Source organism: Phascolarctos cinereus, unplaced genomic scaffold (genome assembly GCF_003287225.1).
Source record: "Phascolarctos cinereus isolate Bilbo 61053 unplaced genomic scaffold, phaCin_HiC Scaffold_1;HRSCAF=81, whole genome shotgun sequence".
Classification (NCBI taxonomy): domain Eukaryota; kingdom Metazoa; phylum Chordata; class Mammalia; order Diprotodontia; family Phascolarctidae; genus Phascolarctos; species Phascolarctos cinereus.
The window spans coordinates 151,323,340-151,350,012 of NW_027555514.1; the positions used below are offsets into that span (position 1 = coordinate 151,323,340).

Consider the following 26,673-nt stretch of genomic DNA (forward strand, 5'->3'; position numbering starts at 1 on the left):
TCTAGACTATGAGATGCAATTGAATTGAAAGCCCATTGGGTTGATCAATATCAGTCCATGTATCTTAAGGAGAAACTGCAGATGAACAGTGAGTTGAGCTCTGAACTGAACAAGAAGCAAATTGAGACAGATTACATTTGGAAAATTATGCAGTGCTTCCAATTAGGCCAGGGTGCCACCTTAAACAAAAACCCATCTTTTAAATACCAACAGTCTTCTAGTTCTTCTATGTGCCTGCAAGTCAAAGAACATCACAGCCTCCAAAGAATCAAAATTTGGGGCCACCCAAGAGACAATGAAAACATATGAGGCATAAATAAACTGCAGTATAGAGATTACTGGCATGAAAGCAATGTTGGGAAATACCTACTCGAAGGAGATATGTGACTGGAAATGGAGCTTTTTCAGATATTATAATGAGAATGACAAACAAGAAATAAAAAACATGTTGCTATAATGAGAAAAAACAAACAAAAAAAATCTATAGGAAGGCCCTTAGTAATTGTATCAATTTTCTGTGGAGTACTCATGAGATGATACAAATAAGATTTTCATAGCATGAAAAGGCTTGTCTGGTTTGGGGTTTGTACCACTGGAGGAAGTGCCAACATCAATAAGACACCAGAACCACTGAAATGTTTAAATAAAATAAATAAGAAATCACTTACTTGATAATTCTGGAGTGCCTCCATCAGATACTCTTACAAAAAGAGTATATTTAAATTGCATCCCAGCAAGAACAAAATTATCATAATTCAGTTGTTTAGGCCCAATCTGTAGGTAGGAAAAATCATATCTACAATTACTTTCTTTCTTCATTGAAGTAAGCTCTATTATGATTGCAAAAATAGTCATTGATACAACTTGAGGAATCCATTTTTTAAAGAAATGTCTAAAATATAATGTAACTCAAATTCCCTCAGCTTCAAGGATTTTTGTGAGAAGCCTAGAGGGTGGATATGCTAGGGAAGCTAATCTCTCGTTTAGTCCACCTGTATCACATGTTCTGGAGAGTTGAAAAAGTAACACAGGGTAAAAGAAAACTGGAGAGATGTCATAGCTGGCAGTGGAAAGTTGGGAAAATTGAGAGAAAGGTCTTGAATAGAAATAGTGCAACATAGATATAGCAACAGGAGATGAGAGACTTGGAGCAGATGGAAATATTATTTTCCTTCTGGACAAACAGTCCAGAGAAGCTGGAGAAGCACTAGGACACATGATAAGAACATATGATGGTTGCCAGAGTGACAGAGAGCTGACAGGAGAGAGGATCACACGGCTGAAAACCAAAAAGAAGACAGGATGAGTTATGAGAAGGAGCTCTTGGGAACTCTTCTACAACTTTTAAAGTTTCCTAAAAATTGGTGATAATAATAATCATTGCTTTTACTTTTTTTTTAGTTCCCATTCTTAGGGTCAGTGACTTTTTAAATAAGTAAGGTGAAAGGTGTTTTAACTGCATGCAGGTTCTTCTCCTCTTATCACTTAATCTGTCATTTGGATTTTTTCCTCAATCAATGTTCTGGACAAATATGAGGAATACAAAGAACTCTAGACAGACTTTTATAAAATAATGTCTAATGAAAGAAGGTGAAAGAGTAGAATGGAGTGGATCCAAACTATGACTATGTGAGGAAATGTAAATGAGAATAAAAGGACTGAATACTGATTGGAACTTCAAGCATCTCATAAAAGTGTTATGATGCTTTATGTATCAAAATCAACTGATTAAATTTAAACTTATTAATCAAGCTTAGTTATTTATATTTATGTTCAATGTTATTCTAATAAGATATTTCTATTTTTAAATTTCCCAGGGAAAAGATCCCTTTTTTACTCACTTTGCACTTATAAGAACGCACCTCAACTATTTTTCCAGATAAAATATAAGAGGAATTTCTGGGGAAAAAAGGAAATTAAGAAAGAACCAAGTGCCCAAGAATGAAATATTATAAACTGAACCTAAATAGAGACGTGGAAACTTACAATGCCTGTTGGTGACGAGCCTTTCTCTAGGGTTTCTACACGCTGTTGACCTTGACACTTTACAAAATCCCTCTCAATATTTTTTTGCTTTTCCTTTCCTTGTCTTCACACTAAAGCTAATTGACAAAATAACCAAAGGCTAAATTTGTTTTTAAGTAAGGCACTATCACAAGACTGTGTATTATTTTATTTTTTATAAGACAATTAACAAACACCTAGGGATCCCCGAGAAATAATGAATCATGGAGTTGGAAATATCTAAGGGACATTAGAAATGATCTATTCAAACCTTCTGATGTTAAATTTGAAGACTGGAGCCTAGGAAAGTGATCATGCAACACGTTAGGAGCTGATCTGGAGCCTGGATCTTCTTGAGTCATGTTTCACACTCATTCTGTTGAACCACACTATATCTCTACCTCAGCACAAGAAAGGGTCATTCATATAGATATTTCCCTGAGCTCCCAGGAACTCAACTCTATTTCACAGCTATGGAAGCATTATAAATAATGAAGTCACAATATAGTCTAATCAATAACCTTTAAACTTGGTCTTTGGTATAAAAGCTATTATCAGAGGCGTAGTATCTGAGGAGCCTCCAAACTCTGGGGAATTTTTTGGGAAAATGACAACAGAGAGGCACCAAAGATAATTCAGAACCTGGAAATAAGTAATGATGTGCTAATATCTTTATGATTCCCTTCACATTTTCAACCATTCTGAGCTCTAGCTCTAGAATATTTTCAAATTGCAAGGAAACTAGAAATTTTCACAGTGACTCTGAATTAATTGAATGCTTCTAACTGTTTAGACAATTTCAGAATTTTGTTTGTGGTCACTTTTGTGTAAAAGGCAGACAAGTGACCTTCTATCCCAGAGTCTTGTCACACATTTGGTCTCTTGTGATAGCATGACACAGTGGAAAAAACAATAAATTAGAGTCAGAGGATGTAGGATTGAATTCTAGATCTTCTATTTACTGTAAGTGTGATGTGACCTTGTGCAAGTCATTTCTCCTTACTGGGTCTCAGTTTCTTCATCTGTAAAAAGAGAGGGTTGGACTTTGAGATCTGTTCCAGTTCAGAATATACAAGCCTATGATCCTACTCTTAATTCTACCTAAAGATACAGCCTTATGAAGCAAGTGGTTCAAGTATCCATATTATTTTTTTATTGATAAGCACATTATCACTTAATTGATGTAGTCACAAAGCTGGTGAGGTAAGCTTCCTGACTACGACTGGTTGGTTCACTCTCCACTCTGCTATGCTGACTCTCTCAAGCAAAATATCAGAAGAGAATATATTTATAGCCACAAGGTTCCTTAGATATCATCCACATTGAGCCTCACATTTTGTAGATATGGAACTGAAGCTCAGAGATTAAATAACTTCTATGTACATAGCAATTCATTCTAAAATAAATCTTCAGTTGTAGCACTTTAAATTTTAAAAAATTCAATAACCTAAATGAAAAACAGTATTTACTGAAATATAATGCTTAGTGCTCTATTGAATGTTGCTTTTTTTTTTCAAGGTTTTATCAATTTGAATTCATCAGGAAGATTTCTTTAGGAAGGGTTGAGGAAGGAGTAGAAATAGGAGAAAATGGAGGAAGGAGACAAATTGGGAGCCAAGGGGAGACATAAGGAAAACCTGAACTTCAATGGTTTCAGTATGAGTGAAAAAGGGCAGGGATGTGAAAGATATTGTGAAAGTGGAATAGATAGGCCTTCCTAATGAAGGGATCGAGGGAGTGAGAGAAGGCAGAGAATGTTCTGAGTAGAATTTAATACATTTAAATGGATCATCTTCCCTAAACCATGGTACTTTCTGTTTATTATATTATTTAATACAATCCTATGTTGTTTGTCATACTTTGTTTTTGAAGACCAATGATATCACAATGGTGAGAATTAGAAATATTTTCACTTAAATGAGAATGGGATTTAAGTGAACCAGAGTTATACAAAATCATTAGCTTCTCTCTTTCTTCTGGAGTCATTGAAGTCCTATGGAAAGACAAAAGTCAGGATGACTGCCAAAGGCCTGGTATGAGGTGGATGACCTAGGCGTCTTCGATGTCCAAACAAGCTCTAAAGGTTTCACAGTGTTTCTTTCAGCTGCCTTCATGGATGTTGGAACAAATTATTCTTGTCCACCTATTCTGTAAGGGGAAGTCTTCACAATGCTTCCAGTAGGTATCCCCCTAGATCATCAATGAGTTTAAAACTTGTTGGCTACCTTCAACCTGTTCTAGTCTGTCTGCTGAGATGGTTTTACTGGATTGTGGTCACTATACATGCTACAGCTCCTGAGAGCCACAAGTGAGAGCTGAGTGACAAGTGGACCCCAAAGGTGTGTGAATAGCTCTGAAAAGCCTTGGGCAAGCCCTCTTACCAGGGGTGCTAGTCCTTCCTGAGTACCTCATACACTGCCTGTAATAGCATATACCCCATATACAATCCTCTAATAGGTTTATAAATGAGTTAGTTATATTACCCTAAATTCTCACTGCAAAATTTTTTAACATTCATTGCTGATGATCATTGTAATAACATTTTGTGACTTTTTTCAAATAAAAAAAGTTCTTCATTAGAAAACAATTTGTTCTAATTTTGTTCCAATGACTTAAAAATGCATTCCAGCATTAATACTGGATTATCTGTTGGCAATTTAAGGTTAATTTGAAAACATGAGAACATATTCTGCTATTAGCTATTTAAACTACTGAACTTCATTAAAATTTTTACAATAATAAAAATACAACTTCTTTTTAATCTAAGGAAAATCTCTGTACCATTATTAGGAAGCAACTTTAAAATACTTACTTTTATTTCATTGTTGGTGAGGGTAAATATTTCATTTGAAAATTTGTCCACGATCAAGTGATAAGTGATGTTATTATTGGGATCCGTTCCATCCTTATCAGTACAAATTAAAGACACTAAACGAGTTTCAAGTGGATTTTCAGGAAGTTCAATTCTACATATGGCAAAAAAAAAAAAAGAAATATGCTATTAGCATAACAGCCTACATTCCTTCAGGGGAAAAATTAAATTCATAAATATTATTTGAAACAATATATTCAAATAGGAAATGTTTTCTCCCTCCCCTTACACTAAGGAATTTTCCTTTTAAAAAGCCTTGTGCTGATACATCTTCATGACATTGCTATGACCCTGTTCTCTCAAAGGTTATACCAGCAAAGCACAGTCTCTGGCAGATTCTAGCAAAATGCAAAAACTTTGAGTATAGATGTAAGAATTAACCATATCCGATAGTCAAGAAACAGTATGCTGAATGTGGATATTCTTCTCATCATTAGTAGTTTGTAATATTAAGTGATGTATTAATTAGCTAGGAAGCAGATTACAAATAAAACTTGGTGACCCATGGAAGTTCAGTATTCACCGGGATTTTTTTCTAAAAGTAGTCATTGGCTAGTTCTATAAATGTATAATTTCAAAAATGTCCTACTTTTTAAAGGAAAGAAAGAGCAATGAAATGTAAGGAAAGTGTCCTATCTCACACTATCTTTCTCTAGCTGTTTGTCTGTCTGTCTTTCTGTCTGACATTCAAGGCACTCTATAGTATGATGCTTCTCTACTTTCCCATTCTAATTGTTGTTTTACTACTCACCACACACTACAGACACATCATACTACTTTCTGCTTCCAAAGTACAAACTGCATTCTTGAATATTTATAATTTGTCATTGATCTCTATAATTAGTATACCCTATTTCTCCCACTGACTATTGAACTCTTTAAAATCCAATTAAAAAACCAGCTCTTCTAGGATACTTTCCCTCCCTCATCCCCTGGTTGGTTGTGGTCTTTCCTTCAAAGGTCACATAGTACTTGGCTTTGTTACTGTCTGATACCTTTATCAGGTAATATTGTGAATCCTTGTTATGTGTATGTATTTTCTGTAAGCTTCAGGAAAAGGCATTGTACTATATCTACTTTATACCTTCCCTATCATCTAACAGTGCTATGCACACAGTAGGTGTGTAATAAATAACAGTTGTATCAGATCCATGTTACTGATAAGCAATGTTGAACAGAATGAAATGTTAAAATGACATGCCAATTACTCCGAATTAACATGAATTCACTATCTATCATTGAGCTATTTCTTCTGATCCAACAGTATAAAAGAACAATCACTGTCTTTGGAGGCAAAGGACTCGGGTTCAAATTTTGGCTTTGTCACGTATTGCCTGTATGACCTTGGGCAAGTTGCTTTCTAACACATGGCACCAGTTTCCTCACCTGAAAAATGAGAGGGTTGAACCAAACAATCTTAAAAACCCATTCCTGCCCTAAATTTCCTGGGAAGCATCTCAAATCTCATATACACACACACACACACACACACATACATACATAAAAAATACATGCATGCATGCATACATATATATGTACATATGTGTTTTATATACATACGTATAATCTTCAATAGTTTGGGTATAAACTTTCTTATGCTAAAAGTCTCATAGTTAAAATTTGAAGTTGTGTTGAATTGAAACAGTAGCACATTTTTTTAAATTTTGTAACTGTTTTACAGTAATTCTACCTCACTGCTCCCACAGCTGAACAATCATCCTAGAAAAGATACTTTGTTAAGATCCATTCCAATTCTAAAGTTTGGGATTCCATGAGTCTACATGAAAGACTACTGGGCTCTAAGTAGCAGGGAAACAAAGGTGTTGTGGGAGTATAAAAGGAAGGCAGAGGTAGGATTTTCTTTCCATGACTGGGAAAATATGTTCTTTGCCCTTTGTTTTGCTTTCCCCCAACCCTGATTGGATCCTTAAACATTAGGGAAGATCATTGTTTTTATTCCAACTTACACATAACGGTCCTGAGTACACTGTGGTGGGTTATCATTTACATCCTGTAAAATGACAGTTAGTGTTCCAGTGGTAGAATGCACCCGATCATTGTCATAAGCTCTGATTTTTAATATCCAAAAATGTGGAATGGCAGGATCATCATAATCCAATGGTTGTGAAATTGTAATCACTCCAGAATCTAAAAGGAAGACAAAAAAGATCAAGAAATACAAAAATATCTAAGAGTACTTTATGATTCCATTGACCTTTGGATTCAAGGATTGATGCAATAGCCCATCTAAAATACATGATATTTTTATTTTATAGATATTTTCCTTTAATACAATGATGAAACATGAACTATAATATTTTAATGCATTTGCATATTTTATCATTTTTCTTAAATGAACTGTCAAAAGCTATCTGGATAAATATTATGATCCAACTCTCTTCTGGGTATTTTGGAGAAAGTTTACCAGGATAACATTTTTATTTCCTTTTTTAGACTAGCAAAGTCTTAAATAAAAGTGACGCTTTGTTTTCTACAGAACATAAAGTTTATATAACTTAGAGTCCATTACCTACTCATAAACAGGACTAGACTGAGATTCATCTTAAAATATGATCCCTTCTCATAAATCTAGAAATCATAGAGTCATAGATTCAGTGCCTCTTCGGGCCTAAGAAGCTAATTAGGCCACACAAAGGTTTGCATTTTAAAAATGAGGAAAGTGGCACAAAGAGTTTAAGTAACCTGTCCAAGGGCACACAAGTAGAAAAGGGCCAAGCTGGGACTCACTGGAGCCCACTGATTCCAATTTAAAGTGGGCTTCCCACTGCACCACAAGGCCTCCCTGTATGGTTATCCTCTCTTCTCTTTAGCTGCTTTCTAAGCCTCAAAAGCTGCCTTACACCCCTATGTCTTTGTCTCTGTGTCTCTCTTATTTCCTGACAATTCTTAGCACTTCCTAGATAATTCAAACAAACCATAGAGATGCCATTAATTTGAATAAATTGAAAGCACAACATTGTTTGGAAATACTGTTCATATATTTGCTATGCTAATATGTTTTAATTTACATTTTTGTTGATGTGAAGGAGAAGAGGAGGTGGGAAGGAGGAAGTGGAAGAGGGAAGAGGGAGGGAAGGAAGGAGAGGGAGAAAGAGAGGGAGGGAAAGGGGGAAGGAAGGGAAAAGGAGGGCATGAGAGACAGAGAGAGTGCCTGAGTCTGTCCTTCATCTTTGGAATCATATAACCATTAATAATTGTTTCTACTTCTCTCTTTGCCAAGGTGAGCCATGGCAGCTACTAGATTTTTGCTTCCGCCTACATGTGTTGGTCAGTCAACACTCTTTTTACACAGAGTTTAACATATGAAAATTCAAGGCAGCTGCTATGTGGATTCAAGAATGAAAAGGAAGCAGAGATTCTGGGACAATGGTCTTCCACCTCATAAACTCATGTTAATTGTATGTTTTTAGGAACCTGTTTCCCAAATCCCATGGAGAGACTCTAACTAATTTTGTGTGGAATAATGACCAATACCTTTCATATTGCATGTGATAAAATGTGAATAAAATAAATATTTGTGGCTTACCATCATTTATGGAAAACCCTTTAAAAGTTCCCACAAATTCATAATGGACAGAGTCTCCTATGTCTCTAACAGTTGCAGTTAATTTGATCACTTCTCTTCCAAGGGGTAGATTTTCATAAATATTTATAGGTGCATCTGGTAGATATCTATGGGGGAAATTTTTTATCTTTTGAAGTAAACAAAAAAGTTTTATTTATTGGACAACATATTTTAAATTTTAACATTTAAATTATTCAGTTAAATTTCATAATTCTTCCTTCTTTTACATTCTCATTCTCATTTAGTCATTTTTCTTCTTTAAAAAAATACAAGAGAAAAGCAAAAAGGATCTACGTTCTAATTTTACCTCTGAAAATGACCAGCTGTGCAGACTAAAACTTGTTAAGTAACTTGAGCTGAGTTCACTTATGGATAAAAAATGGAGAATACTATTTACTCATAGAGATACTTTGTTTTATACATTACCTTTAACATTTTAAAAATAATGATAATATGAATCAATGCAGTACACTTCTATTTACATTACTCCATCCTAGTGGGCATGGTGATTAGAAATGTTAGAATTTCAATACTTAGTTTCTTCCAAAGCTTACACAAAGACTGGAATCTCATCATTAACATTCTGGATGTTTACTGTGATGGTGCCAGTGCATGACTCCAGAGACACGTTTCCTCTGGTTCTGGCAGCAATCACTATCTGGAAACGCTAAAACAAATAAAAGAAGACAGTACATTTTTACTCCCCCAAATGTGCAAATTAAATTTACTTCACATCGAAAAGAATGTTTAGAAACCTAATTTGAAGATAGTTTGAGACAACAGCATAGTCCAGAGTAACTACTTATTTTTTTTTTAATCCTTTCATGGAGAATGGAAAATCGAGATTCCTCATGGCCCCATGTTCTCTTGGTTTTGCTGCTTCAAAAATGTGATAAAAATATAAAAACTTTAGTGTTTGGCATCTTACATTTAAAGCAACATATTAAGGTGCCATTTAGACTTACTTTTTTTAGGAATGAAAGGTCAATTACATTTCAGTTTTTAGGGAGGAAAGTCTAAATCATAACAATTCTCTCATTGCTTGGGGGAAATTTTGAACCAAAGGATGGTATTTTTAAATTTAGAAAAAATGTTTGAGTCCCTGATGCCAAATACAAATAAAGAGCAGTATTTTATCAAGATTGATGCAAGTAGGCTTGAAAAGTGAGCTTAATAATTAGAGGTACTAGGATACAATAAACATTTGTAGAATTGAATTTGATGGTGAATTGAACTGATTTTACAACTGAAAGTTAATCTCAGGTAACAATATTGGAATGACGAATATTAATTGTACATTCTTTCAACAGCAAACATTTATTGAATACCTTCGATTCATTCAACAATCTTATATTAGGTACCTATCGTGTGCTACACTACACTAGGGAAGATTCATAAAATCCAAAGGCTTTTTTTTTTATCATGGAGTATATGGTGGAACAAGGGAGATGAGGCTTATATTGAACCAACAAACTTTTTTTTTAAATGCCATATGATAAATGCACTAAACTTGGCATTAGAAGATAGGCACAGAAAAAAATACAAGAGCTCTGCCCTCATGGAATCTATGATCATAGTAAAAGACTTGACAATCTAATATATACCAACATTGCCCATTTTTGATTGTTTTGTTTAGAATATATACATTTAAATCTAATGATTCAGGTAAGAAAAAAAACTGGAAAAAAATCCTAATATATTAAACATATCTGCACTGAAAACCCAGTATGTCTAACCTAAGAAATGTGCTTAGCTTACTGACATTTTTGTTAGATACATGGCTATTATGATATTGATAAAAGGAGGGCTAAAGAACATTCTTATAGGTCGTATATACACTGATTATGATATAAGTATGAACTATTTAGTGAATAAATTTTGAAAAAATGCATTTATTCATTTAACCAATACTGAGTCTCTATTACATGCTGATTTATAATTCATGTTATTTGTGAAAATGAAAAATAAGATGAATACTGGTCTGAATAAAGAAAAAAACTTTAAATCTGTTTAAAAAATAAATGAAGCTGGATGTTTTCCTCTTGTTTAACTTTTTTTTCTTTACTAACTTGCCTGACAAATAATTCAATAAGCTGTGTACATAAAGACAAACTTTTACAAGGCTTATTTACTCCTTCAAGCCTGTATGAAACTATTCTGCAAGCATGGAGTACATCAAACAAACAAGAGAAGACAAAATGCGGTGAGGCATAATTTGGAAAGCTTAACAGAAATATGATTTGACCAACATACTACTGGTAAATATAAGTTCTAAGCAGTTCAGAGACAGATACAAATGGCCTAGACATTATATCAGAGAAAGAAAGCAGTCTCCCAAAGTGTGATCAATGGAACACTGAACACATCTGTGTTATATGAAAAGGCATTCCATGAAAAATATTGATGTTAATAATATTCTTCTTTAAGATATCAAATGTTATGTGAAAATATGTATGAAGTGAAACAACTTTATTTTGCTTGAATTGTCACTAATTTCGCCCCTCTAGTTAGAATTGTCCCATAACCTGACTGCAAGTCATGCATTTATAAGTTCCATCAACATTTTTCAAGCCTCAGGGAATTCTATGGCCAAATTTGTTTGAGAAACTCTGGCCTAGAAGATGATTTACAAAGGTATTGGAAGTTAAAATTTAACAACCAATTTTAAAAAATAATTTTCCTAACTGTCCTCTCTCACTTCAATCTTACTAGATAAAAATAAATTTTGAAGTATGTATATTGATCTAAGAACTACTATATCTAAACAAAGTAATTCACTATGGGGAACAGTTTACCTCTTGCTTAAAAATCTAAGAGTTCAAGTTCTAGGAAAACATAACCATCAGTTCAGGCCTTTTTTTGGGGGGGGAGGAATGAGGGAACATGTGCACTTAAGAGACATCTTGGGCTCAGCAATGGTGACCAATCTTCCCCTGGTCCCCAATAGTACCAAAATCTAATCTAGAAACCATAAGGGAATAGCGGTGCAGACTCTGTGAAGAAAATAATAACAAAACCATCCATCCTCAAACCCTAAATACTATGGGAAATTTTGAGAACTGGCACCAAATAATTCTGATAGTCAGAATTCTTCATTTTCCCCCTCTTTTGAAACTCAAACATTTTAGCTTAAATATAAAGTAATGATACTTAACATTACAAAGACAAGTTATTGCACTTGATTCTCAAACCAAGCTTATGCAATAGTAAAACAAAAAAAAAATTTTAAATTTAAAAAAGGTTGGACTTGATAGGAGAATCAAGTTTGAATCTGGTCTACGCCACTTATTAACTCTGACATTGGGCAAGACACTCAAACTCTATGGATCTCATTTTTCTCATCTATAAAATGAGCAGTTTGGACAAAATAATGTCTCTCTCTTTTTTTTTTCTTTTTGGCAATTGGGGTTAAGTGACTTGCCCAGGGTCACACAGCTAGTAAGTGTCAAGTGTTTGGTCTGAGACCGGGTTTGAACTCAGGTCCTCCTGGCTCCAGGGCCAGAGCTCTATCCACTGCACCACTTAGCTGCCCCAAAAATAATCTCTTAAAGTTGCTCTAGTTCTAAATCTATGAGCCTATGATCCTCATTTTACAGATAGGGAAAATGAGGGCCAAAGAGGTTTCATAATGTATCCAAAGTCACAATCCCCCAAAAAGGGGATCTAGGATTTCAGTCCACATCTTCTAAGTTCCAATCAAGAGCACTTTCCTCTAAACCATGTGATATACATATGAAGAAGAAGAAAAAGGAGGAGGAGGAGGAGGAAAAGGAAGAGGAGAAAGTTACATAGTAGAACATAGTTGCATATAATTATTTTGTGAAAAGAGGGATATTGGGAAAAGTTCAAAATATTTGATTATTAAATGATCCCACTAAAGAAGGAAAGCATCTTTAATATTTAGATATTTGAAATTAAAATGTACCATGAGGCAATGAATTAATGTTATGATTTACAATTTTTTTCTGATTTTTTGTGCCTCATTCTTCCTTCCAAACATTCACTAATTTAAATTTAATCAGAGATTTAAAAATGTAGGCCAGATTTCTCTAGTAAATCAAAGCCAAGGGTTGAATTACTTTTCCTGATAATTCAATAAAATAATGTATATAATTCCATTTAATTACTTTAAATGTCACCTTAGTTCTATTTTTTCATGACTATGGGGACACAAAAACCCCTAAAATAATATGTTAACGAAATTTACAAAATAAACATTAAGAATGTTAGAATGAGTTGCATACGGGGGCTTCTCCAAACTAATAAAATTGCAAATCTGGTCTCTACACACACACAAAGGCATATATACATATACATACATACTGTACATATACACATATAAAACACATATAGATATCTAAACATATGCACATATATACATACACAAAATACATGTGTGCAAGTGCATTTGATATGTATATTGCATGAACCCTATGAACATTTAAAATGTTTATTCTTATTTTCAGTTGAAACACTGCTTTATAATTGTTGGAGAGAAAACTACCATAAAGAAAATTATGTTGAATTATAGTAGTGGGAAAAACTGTTCTCAAAAAGCACATCAGCACTAAAAAAATGAGTGAAGTTTTCAGATTTCCTTCGGGAGATTTTTTTCTTCAATTCTCACCTAAGATTTGTTTCACAGTCCAGATGAGGTTCAACAGTTTTGGAAAGAATGCCATTTGTTGAATCCAAAGCAAAGTAATCAGTGGCATTAACTGCAGAACTTAATATTGAAAACTAGAAAAACAAATGGTTAATATTTCAGCAAAAGTCATGTTTTGAGTCCTGGCATTGTTGAAAGAATCTTATTTGGCAAGACTTAAACAGAAATTAATTTTGTGAAGACAGTTTCCACAAAGCAAAGCAGAGCCTTCATCCAGTTCCAAACTTCAAAAACAATCGATACATTCTTTCAAACCCTTAGTTGTATGTTTCCCAATATCTCTAAGTCTCAGCATTACAGATTTTTGATAAATATTTATTGTTTGTTGAATTATTAATTGGAATTGTAATGATGAATTTTTAACTTTGATAATAAGGAAAACCATTTCCTACTTCTCTACTCAAGTAATCACCACACAAGGGAAAAGCACTGTATTATTTGGAAGAAAATACCTGATTTTAGCTCCATGTCAGTTGTCTGCACATCCAAAAGAAACTACAGCTTTGGATAAACACTGTTTTTGTGGGCATCAGCATCCTTCCACCCATAGCTGTCATTCTATGATTATAGCTAACTTTTTTAAAAGTGCAGTTGCAAACTTACTAAAAAGGCCTGCCTGACTAAAGAAAATCAAATGAAATAATAATAATACATTTTATTATCTAGACCACTCATTTTTAGTACTTATGTGCTTTTAATATGTCTAAAATAAGAATTATTCTCATATTAAAACTTTTTTTTAGCAAAGCTCCTAATGACATGAATAATAAAATAATTGCTTTCAATTTATTTCCCAACTTTTTGAGAACAAATTGGCTTATGTTGGGCTGTCTTTCATTGGGCAGCTAAATTGGTTACTTTACAATAAAATTTAATTAGAGATTATTTAAAAAAAAAGACTGGCTTTCCTCTTTCTTTCCCTGTTGTCAAGGTTTTGTTGTTTTTTCTTCCTTTGTGTATGATTTGGGGAGAGGGGGTGTGGGGATCCCTGGTGGATTAAACTAGATGAGTCTTCCAAAGTAGGCAAGCTAAGGAAGTATCTGAATATCCTCACTGCCAAGACAGATTTCACAGGGGGAAAGGGTATGTATGAGGAAAGGATAGCTGGATATTCAGAGCAATGAATGCTTCATTATAATCAATTTGCCATGTGCAAATGCTCTACTTATAGACTCAATTCTCTAGAGAGCCGTACTTTAAACTTCAGCTTTAACATCATCACTCAGGGACTTAGAAAGAGACAAACTAAAATACTCAAATAGATTTATGATTTCATCGGTATGGGTACTGCCTCCTCCAGGCCAGAGTGCAATCTCTCCATTCCTACTCATTAAGCCTGCCTCTTGTATATTCATGTTTTTCTTTAAATCTTCCACAAAGGATCTAGCCAATGCTTTTGAGGTTCTTGGGTACTTTTTCATATTTTATGAATATCAGTGCTACATATATGCTATTTATCTATTATCCTTACTTTCTCCTCATATGCTCTAACACCCTTTCCATATATACCTGCCTTGATGATGTTCACTAGAATGTAAATGGCAACACGGTCAGGGGAAGGTTGTACTCAGAATCAGGTAAGACTTGGGTTTAAATGTGTCTTGTGGCACTTGATACCTCTGTGACCACGGTCATTTCACTACTTAATATTTCCATGTTCTCCCCACCTGTAAAATGGGAATAATAATACCTCACAGGCTTATAGAAAGGATCAATTTAGGCAATGCACATAAATCACTTTATAAATCTTGAAATACTATATAAATGTCCAATATTATTTTTCTACACATTATACAGTTGGTAATATGCCATAGACTTCTTGGTACCACTATTCATCATTCCTTTGGGTCAGTTGTATTTTAAATTATTTGCCCATGATTCATGGCCATAAAGTACCTCTAGGATGATATTGGTGTCAAAAAAAATGAGCATTTCAAGAAATAGCAAGAAACTTGAAATCCTAGAAAACATTTAGCAGTTTCCTTAAAGTGATCTACCTTGATTTGCTCTTTCTATTCAGTTCTGGGCCCAACTCATTGTCCAATTGCAGTACTACTCCAATGAATATGTCTTGATACACTAATTCAAAGAGCTACAATTTCAACAGAACATGATAAATTTGGCAACACTCATTTTATTTGTTTGGTTTTTTTACTTTTTTGTTAGGCAATAGGGATTAAGTGACTAGCCCAGGGTCACACAGATAGTAAGTGTTCTGTGTCTGGGGCTGGATTCGAATTCAGATCCTCCTGAATCCGGGACTGGTACTCTACCCACTGTGCCACGCAGCTGCCTGGCAACATGCATTTTAACATAATTTCTTTCTTACTGTGTGAATTACTAAACATTTCTTAAATAACAGAGGATTTTATTCAGGAGGACCTGAGGCATTGTAGCACTTGATACAAATAACACAAGGATATCCATTAAGAGATGTATATGGAAAACTTTGTCATTAATAGAGAATATTTCTATTTTGATTATATAGAACATATCTTCCATGTTACTTATAAATGACAAGTGAATCTATCTTTTTATTTTATAATTTGCTTGATGCTAAAATCACATAGTTATCAGTAAAAAAAAGATTTCTATAGTTGGCATTGTCATAGAATCATTTGTGTTCTTAACAATTTGTAAACTCTGAGAAGAGTTTTTAGGCAGTATTTTGCTTTACTATATCAAATTCTTTGAAAACCAATGAAAAAGGGAGAATAATCTCAAAGGTATTCTGTATATCTCTTCTGTATATCTGTATATCTCTGAAGATGCAGCTGACTAGAAAATCACCTATAAAAGCCTGCTTTTTCCTTCTCATGTTTTTATTGGATACTCATAATACCTGCATAAATCATTCTTATGAAAATCTGCATTATTAGAATATAAAACAATACAAAAGAAAATGATCTGTAGTTGTTGATGTCATCTCAAGTGCCAGGGGAGGGAAGTACAAACGACAGAGATTGAAGCACTACTATACATTAGATTCTTTTGGAATTTTCCTCTATTTGATATTTTCTTGAATTTTTTATTTTTATTTTATTTTTCAATTTTTATTGATATCTTATTTTAAATTACCTTCATTCCTGAATATATGCCTTCCCCATCCTACCCTCTAAGATATCCCTTATTAAAACAAACTAACTAAAAAAACTAACTAGAAAAAAAGAAAAGAAAAGAAAATCATCAAAACTGTAGTATATAAAATGTTCCACAGCTGTAGTTCCCAATCTTTGCAACATGGAAAGAGTAGTGAATTTTCTTTTTTTTCTTCCTCAGAGACAAGTATTCCTTCCTTCCTTCCTCCCTTCCTTCCTCCCTTCCTCCCTTCCTTCCTTCCTTCCTTCCTTCCTTCCTTCCTTCCCTTCCTTCCTTCCTTCCTTCTTTCCTTCCTTCCTTTCTTGTTTATATTATTGTGAGATGATATGAGTCACTATCTTCTGTTAGCTTTCTCCATAATGGATTGCAAATGAACTTGTTCTCCAAATGTAGGTACTTGCTTACAATAAATCCCTACTGGATAAGGAGATGGCATATTTGGTTCAACAGTTTCTAGCATTTCCTGTTCTCATCAGTATGACAGTTGTTTTTCATTATTTAAACTTAACAAAAAATAGTTATAATATATGTTAACATTTTTTTTCTTTTGTTCATGTCTTACTTTTCAGGATTAACAGATGATTTAAACAGGCTGAGTTAGAGCAGCTACAACTGCACACAATGTCTTCTTATCACCCTTCCATTTACTGTAATATCGATTTCAGTGTTTCTTTAACCAGTGGATGATCTGACTCCACATGAAAAGCTCATTCTCAAATTATTTCTAAGTCAGTTACCACTAATTTTCTGCTTATAAAATGTAGTCTTTGTTTCCATTTTTGCTGTGATATTATTCAGTGATCATCATCACCAGTAACCACATACAGCAAGGCATCCATCAAAGACAATATAGTTTCATGTCTTGTAGTCATACAAGAATAAGAATATTAGTATTAAAAAGATGAGACTGGGGCAGCTAGGTGGCCCAGTGGATAGAGCTCTGGCCTTGGAGTCAAGAGGGCCTGAGTTCAAATCCGACCTCAGACTCTTGACACTTACTAACTGTGTGACCCTAGGCAAGTCACTTAACCCCTACTGCCTCACCAAAAAAAAAAAAAAAAAAATGGGGCTTCTTTCATGGAGAAGTTTGGAGTCATTAAAAGAACTCTGCAGTTTCCCAAAGATAAGCTCTCTTCCTGCTCATTTGTATGTGTATGTATATGTATGTTACATATATATATATATATATATATATATATATATATATATATATATGTGTGTGTGTGTGTGTGTGTGTGTGTGTGTGATATCTGTCTAAAATAATTTGTAAATACTAAGAAGGAAGAAATTATGTGTAATTATAAGCATGCAGAAAGATAGACACATAGAAGTATCATTCAGAGGGAATGGAAAAGTGAATAGCTGATGTGAACAGTCTGTTAACACATTGTCAAAATAGTTACAAAAGAGTAGTAGAAGAAAAGATGTCATCAAAGAAATGCATGAGCAAAAATGAAGGTGAACTAGTCACATGGTGAAAGCAAGTAATAGCCAGTGAATAGTCCATGGGCTACACTGATATCCTTGCAATTTCAAGATAATAGTGAAAGGTCCTATCACGTTGGGAGAAATCTTTGTAGTGAAAATTATGAGGGGAAATGTACAAGAGTGAGAAAGAATGGGATGGATGGGTCACAATTTGGATAGTTAAAGGGGAAAATATACATTGATGAGATCAGAGATACCCATTCAAAAACAACACCCATGGGTCAACTTCCTGGTGATGATCTAATCCACACTTCACTGAACCACTCCTCAGATAGCAAATATGAGTCCATCATCAGGAATCCAGTGACAAATAATTACCAATTGATTGCTTGTAATAGAAGCTCAGAATAACTGAAAAAGGCTAGGGACTTGATTTTCAATTCTATGGAGACTTCACATGAAAGAATATGAAATCTGTTATACTATGTTTCAGTGTAGTAATATGATTTTTCATGCAATATATAATCTAAGAGATTAGATAACTTTTATTGCCATAATCAGAATATAGACCATTCTTACTTTATAAAATCATGGGAAAATCTAAAGTGATTAAATTGTTCTCTATTTTATTCCTCTAACCCTTGCTAATCTGTAACTATGTTGTCATCTCTTCTTGATTAATCCTACAGAACATTGAAACCAGAAAGCACATAAAGATCCAGGATATCCTTTATGTGAATTGTGTGTGTAATAAAGAAAATATGTCTGAAATGGGATGTATAAAAGGAAATGAAACATGAAAGGATATTCAATCAGTTTGTGTAAATGTAATAAAATGGATGAAAATAAATGTGAGCACAATTTTTACATAGTGTTCTCAGTTCATCTATGACAATTTATTGCCTTTTCTTTTCAAAACATTGTACTTATTCTATGGAAACATAAAATTTCTAAAATTTGAAATAACAAATACCAACTGAAATGATTTCATGCTCATTACTAAAAAACATTTTATACTCAACATGGAAGTTAGGGAAAAATAAATCAATAAGAATGATTATTTTAAAAGAGTATATGAACTTACTTCAACCTCTTGACCTGGGTCTGGATCTCTTGCAAGAATCATGTATATGAAAGCAGATGCTGGAATGTTTTCAGGAATAACTACAGAGATACCTAAACCATTACAGAAACCATTATGACTAATAAAGTAGATTATACAACTTCTATTTCTTACTTGAGACTGTTCTTGCTGCTAACATTTATTCCTCCACTGCAGGCTCTTAAATGAGAAACATCACAGCTGTTTTGGTGACTCCTTGCTTTTCAGGCTAGCCAACATGTCTCAGTATTCTTGAGTCCCTTCTTTTACACACTTCCAGATTTGGCCAAGTGTAAATTGAGGGGGTGTTTAAATGGCCAGTCATGCTAAGCAGAATGTGGGTGGTCACTGAGACATGATCCACCCTCAAAACAGCTGCAGAATTGAATTTAATTGCTTTATTCATTCATGTCAAACTCTTGGATAGCCTACTCTTTCCTCCATATCTTCCCTCCCACCACCCAGAAGGCAATAGAACACATATGGACACACACACACACACACACACACACACACACACACACATGTCCTGTTGCATTACCACAGCCTCTTCACCTGTCTTGGAAAGTTGCCTGAGAGAAACCAAAAAATTCTGTACACTATATCCCAATGTAGAGTGATATGATCTCTTTTATTCAGTGAGGTTTCAACAAATGAATTTTTTTAAAATGAGAGAAGTCTTGTTTAATGCTATGCCAGAAATCAAAGAAACAGAAATCAGGGGACATATACATTGATAAGGAACAAATCCATTGAATTAAAGGATCATTATCATAATAGTTGAGCCACCAAGTCTGAATCATGTATTGTGACTTTTTAAAGAATTTCTTAGTGCATCTGTCGGGCTTAGTCATTTGACCTGTTTTGACCTTGGAGTATATGTGATACCATTTAGAAGCAGATATGCCAATTTAATGATGTGCATTTTGTTTGAATTGAGACAGACAGAATGGCCACATTTGTACAATGAATTTCTATGGATGAAGATGTAAAAATCACCCATCCATGGCTCTTAAAACTAGCTACAGTAGGGACTGGGGCAGAGACAAGATGGCAGAGAAAAGGCAGGAATCTGCCTGAACTCTCCCCAAAACTCCTCCAAACAATTATAAATAATGCTCCAAAACAAATTCTGGAGGAGCAGAACCCACAAAAGGACTGGGTGAAAAAATTTTCCAGCCTAAGAAACTAAGAAGGTTGGCAGAAAATGTGTGTTGCACCAGGATGAGATTGGAACACAGTCCAGTACAGGCCACACCCCAGCAACTAGCAGTAGGCCTTGGAGACAACTGAATCAGTGGTGGCAGTAGTGGTTTCCAGATTTCTCAGCCCACAGATGACAAGGAGGTGCGGAGATAACTGGTCAAAAGGAGATTAGGGAAGTCCCTTTGCTGACACCAGAGGCAGGACTCTGTTACGTTGCCCACACTTGGATCTCAGCCACAATCCTGGGTCACAGTCCCAGGGTGAGCAGGAGCATTGCCACACCAGAGCTTGAGTCCACAGGGGAGTTACAGGGTAGAAAACAGGCCAGGAGAGTGGTAAACACGTCTCTCCCTAGATCATACTACCTTGGAAGAACCAAAATCTTATAGGTCCCCAGAATTATCTCTGAAAACAACTACAAAAAACATGAATGTTGGTACAATGCCCCCTCCACTTTGGAAGAAGAGTCCCACTTTAGCATTGAGTTAAAAGTCAAGAAATAGGCTTAAAAAATGAACAAACAGAAGAAAACTAGCCTAACTATAAAAAGTTACTATGGTGACAAGGAATATCAAAATATAAAATCAGAAGAAGACCACAAAGTTAAAACTGTGACATCCAAAGCCAAAAAGAAAAATATATAAATTGGTCTCTGGCCATGGAAGAGCTCAGAAAGGATTTTTTTAAAAAATCATTTTAAGAGCGGTGGAGGAAAAATTTGGAAGAGAAATGAGAGTGAAGCAAGAAAATAATGGGAAAAAAGAGTTAATAGCTTGGTAAAGGAGGCACAATAAATAATGAAGAAAATAACACTGAAAAGAACAGAATAGGCCAAACGGTAAAAGAGGTACAAAAATTCACTGAGAAGAATTCCTTGAAAAGCAGAATTAGCCAAATAGAAAAACATATACACTGAAGAGAACTCTGTAGAAAGCAAAATTGGCCAAAAGGAAAAAGTGGTACAAAAAAATCACTGAAGAAAAGAACTCCTTAAAAAGTAGAATTGGTCAAACGTGAAAGAAGGTACAAAAGCTGACTGAAGAAAATAATTCCTTAAACGTTAGTGTACTGATTCAACCATTCTGTAGAGCAATTTGGAACTATGCCCAAAAGGCTATAAAACTATGTATATACTGCTTGACAAAGCAATATCACTACTTGATCTATATTGCAAAGAGATAAAAAAGGAAAAAGACCTTCATGTACAAATACATTTATAGCAGCTTTTTTCATGGTAGCAAAGAATTGGAAATTAAGGGGATGCTCCTCAATTGGGGAATGGCTGAACAAGTTGTTGTATATGATTGTGATGGAATACTATTGTGCCATAAGAAATGATGAGCAGTATGCTCTCAGAAAACCTAGAAAGACTTAAATAAAGTGAGAAAAAGTAAAATGAGCAGAACCAGGAAAACACTGCATACACTAGCAACAATGTTGTATGATGATCAACTGTGAATGACTTAGCTATTCGCAGTAATACAGTGATCCAAGGCAATTCTGAAGGAGTTATAAGAATGCTATCCATCTCCAGAGAAAGAACTGATATAGTGTAAATACAGATAGAAGCAAACTTTTTATTTTCTTTCTTCATTTTCTTGGTTTTATTTTTCCTTTGGTCTGTCTTTATTTTTACAATGTGACTAATGTGGAAATTTGTTTGCACGACTGAAGTATAAATATATCAAATTTGGAGAGGAGGGGAGAAGGGGAGAGAGAGAATTTGGAATTCAAAAAATTGTAAAAAAATGTTAAAATTGAAGAGCAGTGCCAAGATGGCAGAGTGAAAGCAGCAACTTGCTTGAGCTCTCCCCCAACCTCTCCAAATACCTATAAAAATGGCTCTAAACAAATTCTAAGGAAGACAGAGTGGAACAAATTTCCAGTCCAAGACAACCTGGATGATTGATCAGAAAGGTATGTTTCATCGGCTGGGAGCACAGCACAGTGCAGAGCGGGAGTGCAGGCCCCAGCAAACCTGGAGCAGGCCTCAGAGGACTGAATCTCTGGCAGCTGTGGCAGTTTCCAGACTCTTCAATCCACGAATGCCAAAGATTAGAAGGTCAGTGGGAAAAGTCTGTTTCTGTGATGCTGAGAGACGAATGTGGAGTCTCAGTTCCATTCCTCAAGAGTATGGCCCTGAGGTGGGTAGCTGCTTCCCAAGGTTCTGGCCCACAGACTGAGGGGGAATAGAATGGCTGATCAGAGGGGGATTGCAGGGATCTCTCTGCTTGTGCTGAGGCAGGAATCTCTTGCTTTGCCCGTACTTGGATCTGGGTCACAGTTCTGGGCGGCAGTGCTAGGGTGAGGAGGAGCACTGGCATGGTGGAGCTTGTAGTGGCTGTGGACAGGAAACCTTCCTCACAGTTCCAGGGAGAAAGGAGTGCTTGTGGTCACAAATAGACCAGAGCACAGGCCAGGAAAGGAGTAAACACCTCACCCCTTATCATACCAACTTGGAAGAACTGAAAATTTATGAGTCCCTACAAGTATCTCAGAAAACAGCTATATAAACCCCCGAAGCTTGGGACAGTACATTCTCCACATTGGAAGAAGACTCTTACTTTAACAAAGAGTTTAAAACTCAAGTAATTGGCAGGGATCATGAGCAAGCAGTGCAAAAAGAGTCAGACTATATTATCTTACTTTAGTGAAAAAGAAGATCAAAATATACAACCAGAAGAAGACAACAAACATCCAAAGCCTCCAAGAAAAATATGAATCAGTCCCAGGCCTTGGAAGAGCTCAAAAGGGATTTTGAGAAGCAAGTAAGAGAAGTAGAGGAAAAACTGGGAAGAGAAATGAGAGTGATACAAGAAAATCACAAAAAACAAGTCAAAAGTTTGCTAAAGGAGACCCAAAAAAATACTGAAGAAAATAACACCTTAAAAAATAGCCTAACCCAAATGGCAAAAGAGGTCCAAAAAGCCAATGAGGAGAAGAATGCCCTAAAAAGAAAAATTGGCCAAATGGAAAAGGAAGTCCAAAAGATTACTGAAGAAAATACTTCCTTAAAAATTAGAATAGAGCAATTGGAAGCTAGTGACTTTATGAGAAATCAAGACACTGTAAAACAAATCCAAAAGAATGAAAAAATAGAAGAGAATGTGAAATATCTCATTGGAAAAACAACTGACCTGGAAAATAAGATCCAGGAGAGAGAATTTAAAAATTATTGGACTATCTGAAAGCCATGATCAAAAAAAAAGCCTAGACATCATCTTTCAAGAAATTATCAAGGAAAACTGCCCTGATATAGTAGAACCAGAGGGCAAAATAGAAATTGAAAGAATCCACAATCTCCTCCTGAAAGAGATCCCCAAAGGAAAACTCCTAGGAATATTGTAGCCAAATTCCAGAGTTCCCAGGTCAAGGAGAAAATATTACAAGCTGCCAGAAAGAAACAATTCAAGTACTGTGGAAACACAATCAGGATAACACAAGATTTAGCAGCTTCTACATTAAAGGACCACAGGGCATGGAATATAATATTCCGAGGGCAAAGGAGATAGGATTACAACCAAGAATCACCTACCCAGCAAAACTGAGTATAATCCTTCAGGGGAAAAAATGGTCAATCAGTGAAATAGAAGACTTTCAAGCATTCTTGATGAAAAGACCAGAACTGAATAGAAAATTTGACTTTCAAATATAAGACTCAAGTGGAACATGAAGAGGTAAACAGGAAAGAGAAATCATAAGAGACTTATTAAGGTAGAACTATTTACATTCCTGCATGGAAAGATGATATTTATAACTCATGAGACCTTTGTCAGTATTAGGGTAGTTGGAGGAAAAAAATTCTATGTATGTATAGGTAGATAGATAGATAGATAGATAGATAGATAGATAGATAGATAGATAGAGGGCACAGGGTGAGTTGAAGATTAAGGGGTCATATCCAGAGAATAAAATTAAGGGATGAGAGAGGGTTACATTTGGAGAAGAAGAAAGGGAGAGGTAGAATGGGGTAAATTATCTCACAAAAAGAAACAGAATAGAAAATGCTCTTACAGTGGAGGGGAAATGGGGGAAAGCGAGGGGGAATGAGAGAATCTTATTCTCATAGGATTTGGCTTAAGGAGGGAATAACATACACATTCAATTGGGTAAGGAAATCTGTCTTACCCTATGGGAAAATAGGGGGAGAAGGGGACAAGAGAACAGGGGGATGATAGAGAGGAGAGCAGATTGGGAAAGGGGGTAATCAGAAGCGAATACTTCTGAAGAGGGACAGGGTCAAAAGAAAGAATAGAATAAATGGGAGGGCAGGATAGGATTAAGGGAAATAGAGTTAGTTTTTCACAACATGTCTACTATGGAAGTGTTTTTCGTAACTGCACATGTATAACTTATATTGCATTGCTTGCCTTTTCAATGAGGGTGGGTGGGGAGGGAGGAAGGGAGAAAATTTGAAACCCAAAGTTTTAAAAAACATATGTTTAAAAAAATGTTTTCACATGCTGTTAGGAAATAGAAAATACAGGAAATGGAGTACAGAAGTCTATCCTGCCCTACAGGAAAATAGAAGGGGAAGGGGACAAGAGAAAGGGGGAAGAGATAGAAGAGAGGGCAGACTAGGGGACGAGATATTCAGAATGCATGCCATCTTGGGGTGGGGGAAGGGTGAGATGGGGTGAAAATTTGGAACTCAAAATCTTGTGGAAGTAAATATTGAAAACTGAAAATAAATACATTTATTTAAAAAATGTTAAAATTGTATTTATGTGTAATTCAGAAAAAAACATGTTAAATAAAAAATAGCTCCAGTGTCCCAGCTGAAATGAGGAGCAATGACCTTAGAGAAAGATCCAAAGATGTTGTATTGGTCACAATGATTAGGGTGCTATGTCTCTATAGCTACTATTATTGGCCTGCATTGTTTTATGGACTACAGACACTTTGAACAGTCAGTTTCACATGGGACATAAAACAGTCAGCTTTATCTTAATTTAATCAGAGCAATACATTCTGCTCCACCCTGGAGTTGGAGTCGCTTCTCCCAGGTTCACATGTTTCCCTTTAATGCTGCTTTAGTCCATCCCAGAAATGTAAAAAGAATCCACTATTTGAAAAAAAAACTGAAGAAAGAAGGTGAAGTAATTATGTAATATCTGGCACCTTCCTCATTCTCATTCAAGAAGCTGAGGCTTTTAATCCATAACTATATGTGCTATTTTCAAAAAGTGAAATCCTTACCCTCTTTAGCATCACTGTTTCAATATTCATTTTGGTTGTTTCCTTTCAAAAAGTTGTCTCAGAACATTAATCTTTGTTGTGGACATTGAAGGCTAACATACCTCCTCCAGTAGAAAAGCCAGGATCACAGATAACAGGGTCGTCTACATTCTGTACGAAAATTGTAAATAAGTACGAGCTTGTATTATTTCCATTATCTTTGGCCTCGATTTCCAAAGGATAAGTATTAGGACGATTTGAGTTGTCAAGAGTCAAAGGCTGAAGTAGAGTTACTATGCCTGTTACTAATGAAAAAAAGACATTATGAAACTGAAATAATAGGGCCTCTTTTAACTAACTTGAAGAATGTACCTTTATCTTCATAAAGGAAGCTAATGTTTATTAATTATTCATGCTCTGATTTTTTTTATATTCGAATAGTCATTGCTTAAATTTTAAAAAATGAATATTGAAAGTGACTTTTTGTCTCTATTTTCTTCAGGCTTCCATATTTTCATGTTCTTTTTATGTTCATTTATTGTCCAGATAAATTTAGTATTCAATATACTAATGGCTATTCGAATGACCATTTTTATTTCAGTAAAAGACTCTTAAAAATCATCAAGGCTTGCAGAACATAGGAAAATAATTTCTGATGATAGAATCTTAGGAAATCTGAGAGGCCACAAGAGACATATTTTTAGGCAGAGAATATTACCTAGTGTTCTCACATCATGCCACAAATGACAAATTGTAAAAAACCAACTACGCATCTAACTTTAAGATTAGAAGATTAAGCCTGTAAGGTAACTTGGGCGGTATGGTGGATAGAGTGCCAAATTTGAGGTCAAGAAGACCTGCATTTGAATCCTACCTCATCTATTCACTAGCTATGTCACTCTGGGAACATCATGTATCCTCTCATAGTCTCAGATTTCTCTTCTGTAAAATGAGAATAATAATAGCACCTGCATCAAAGGATTATTGTGAGAATCAAATAAGATTTTATGTATATGTAAAATCACCTTGTAAACCTTAAAGCACTATATATGTTAGCTATTAATACCACTATTAAATATATTGATACAAATTATATAAAATCACAGGATTATATAAATAGATACAGAAAAGGCCTTCAACAAAATCATTCAAACAAAAAAAATAACCCTAAAGCATAAGAATAAATGGCTTTTTAGTTAATATTATAAACAATACACATATTTAAAACCAAGAGCTAACAATATTTTTAATGTAAAAACACTAGAAGTCTTCCCCAAACATTCTAAGGTAAAACAAGAATATTGACCACCACTACTATGTAACAAAAAACTGTAAAAATATAGTTTGAAAGACTATATATGTATTTTATAATGAATATATTATTTATGAATTCTATATAATTAGCACATTAATATATCACATGTATATAATATATACACTTACATATCCACTCACCAAGATAAACAACAAACAGATATATTATCTAGACATAAAAGGTCACATCATTAATAAATTTTGAGAGCAAAAAAGAA

The 26,673-nt window shown here is 34.8% G+C and overlaps 1 protein-coding gene across 1 annotated transcript in view; it reads right to left on the minus strand.

Annotated features, from left to right (window-relative positions):
• LOC110206901 (cadherin-related family member 4-like) overlaps positions 1 to 26,673 on the minus strand; it is a 126,284-nt gene that overhangs the window by 68,248 nt on the left and 31,363 nt on the right. Inside the window, exons 8-14 of the mRNA XM_078150012.1 lie at positions 25,264 to 25,446; positions 18,740 to 18,831; positions 9,017 to 9,129; positions 8,424 to 8,569; positions 6,844 to 7,024; positions 4,817 to 4,970; positions 669 to 774 (exon numbers count right to left, since the gene is read on the minus strand). Of these exons, the coding sequence (XP_078006138.1) occupies positions 669 to 774; positions 4,817 to 4,970; positions 6,844 to 7,024; positions 8,424 to 8,569; positions 9,017 to 9,129; positions 18,740 to 18,831; positions 25,264 to 25,446 (975 nt within the window). The remainder of the gene's footprint in view (positions 1 to 668; positions 775 to 4,816; positions 4,971 to 6,843; positions 7,025 to 8,423; positions 8,570 to 9,016; positions 9,130 to 18,739; positions 18,832 to 25,263; positions 25,447 to 26,673) is intronic.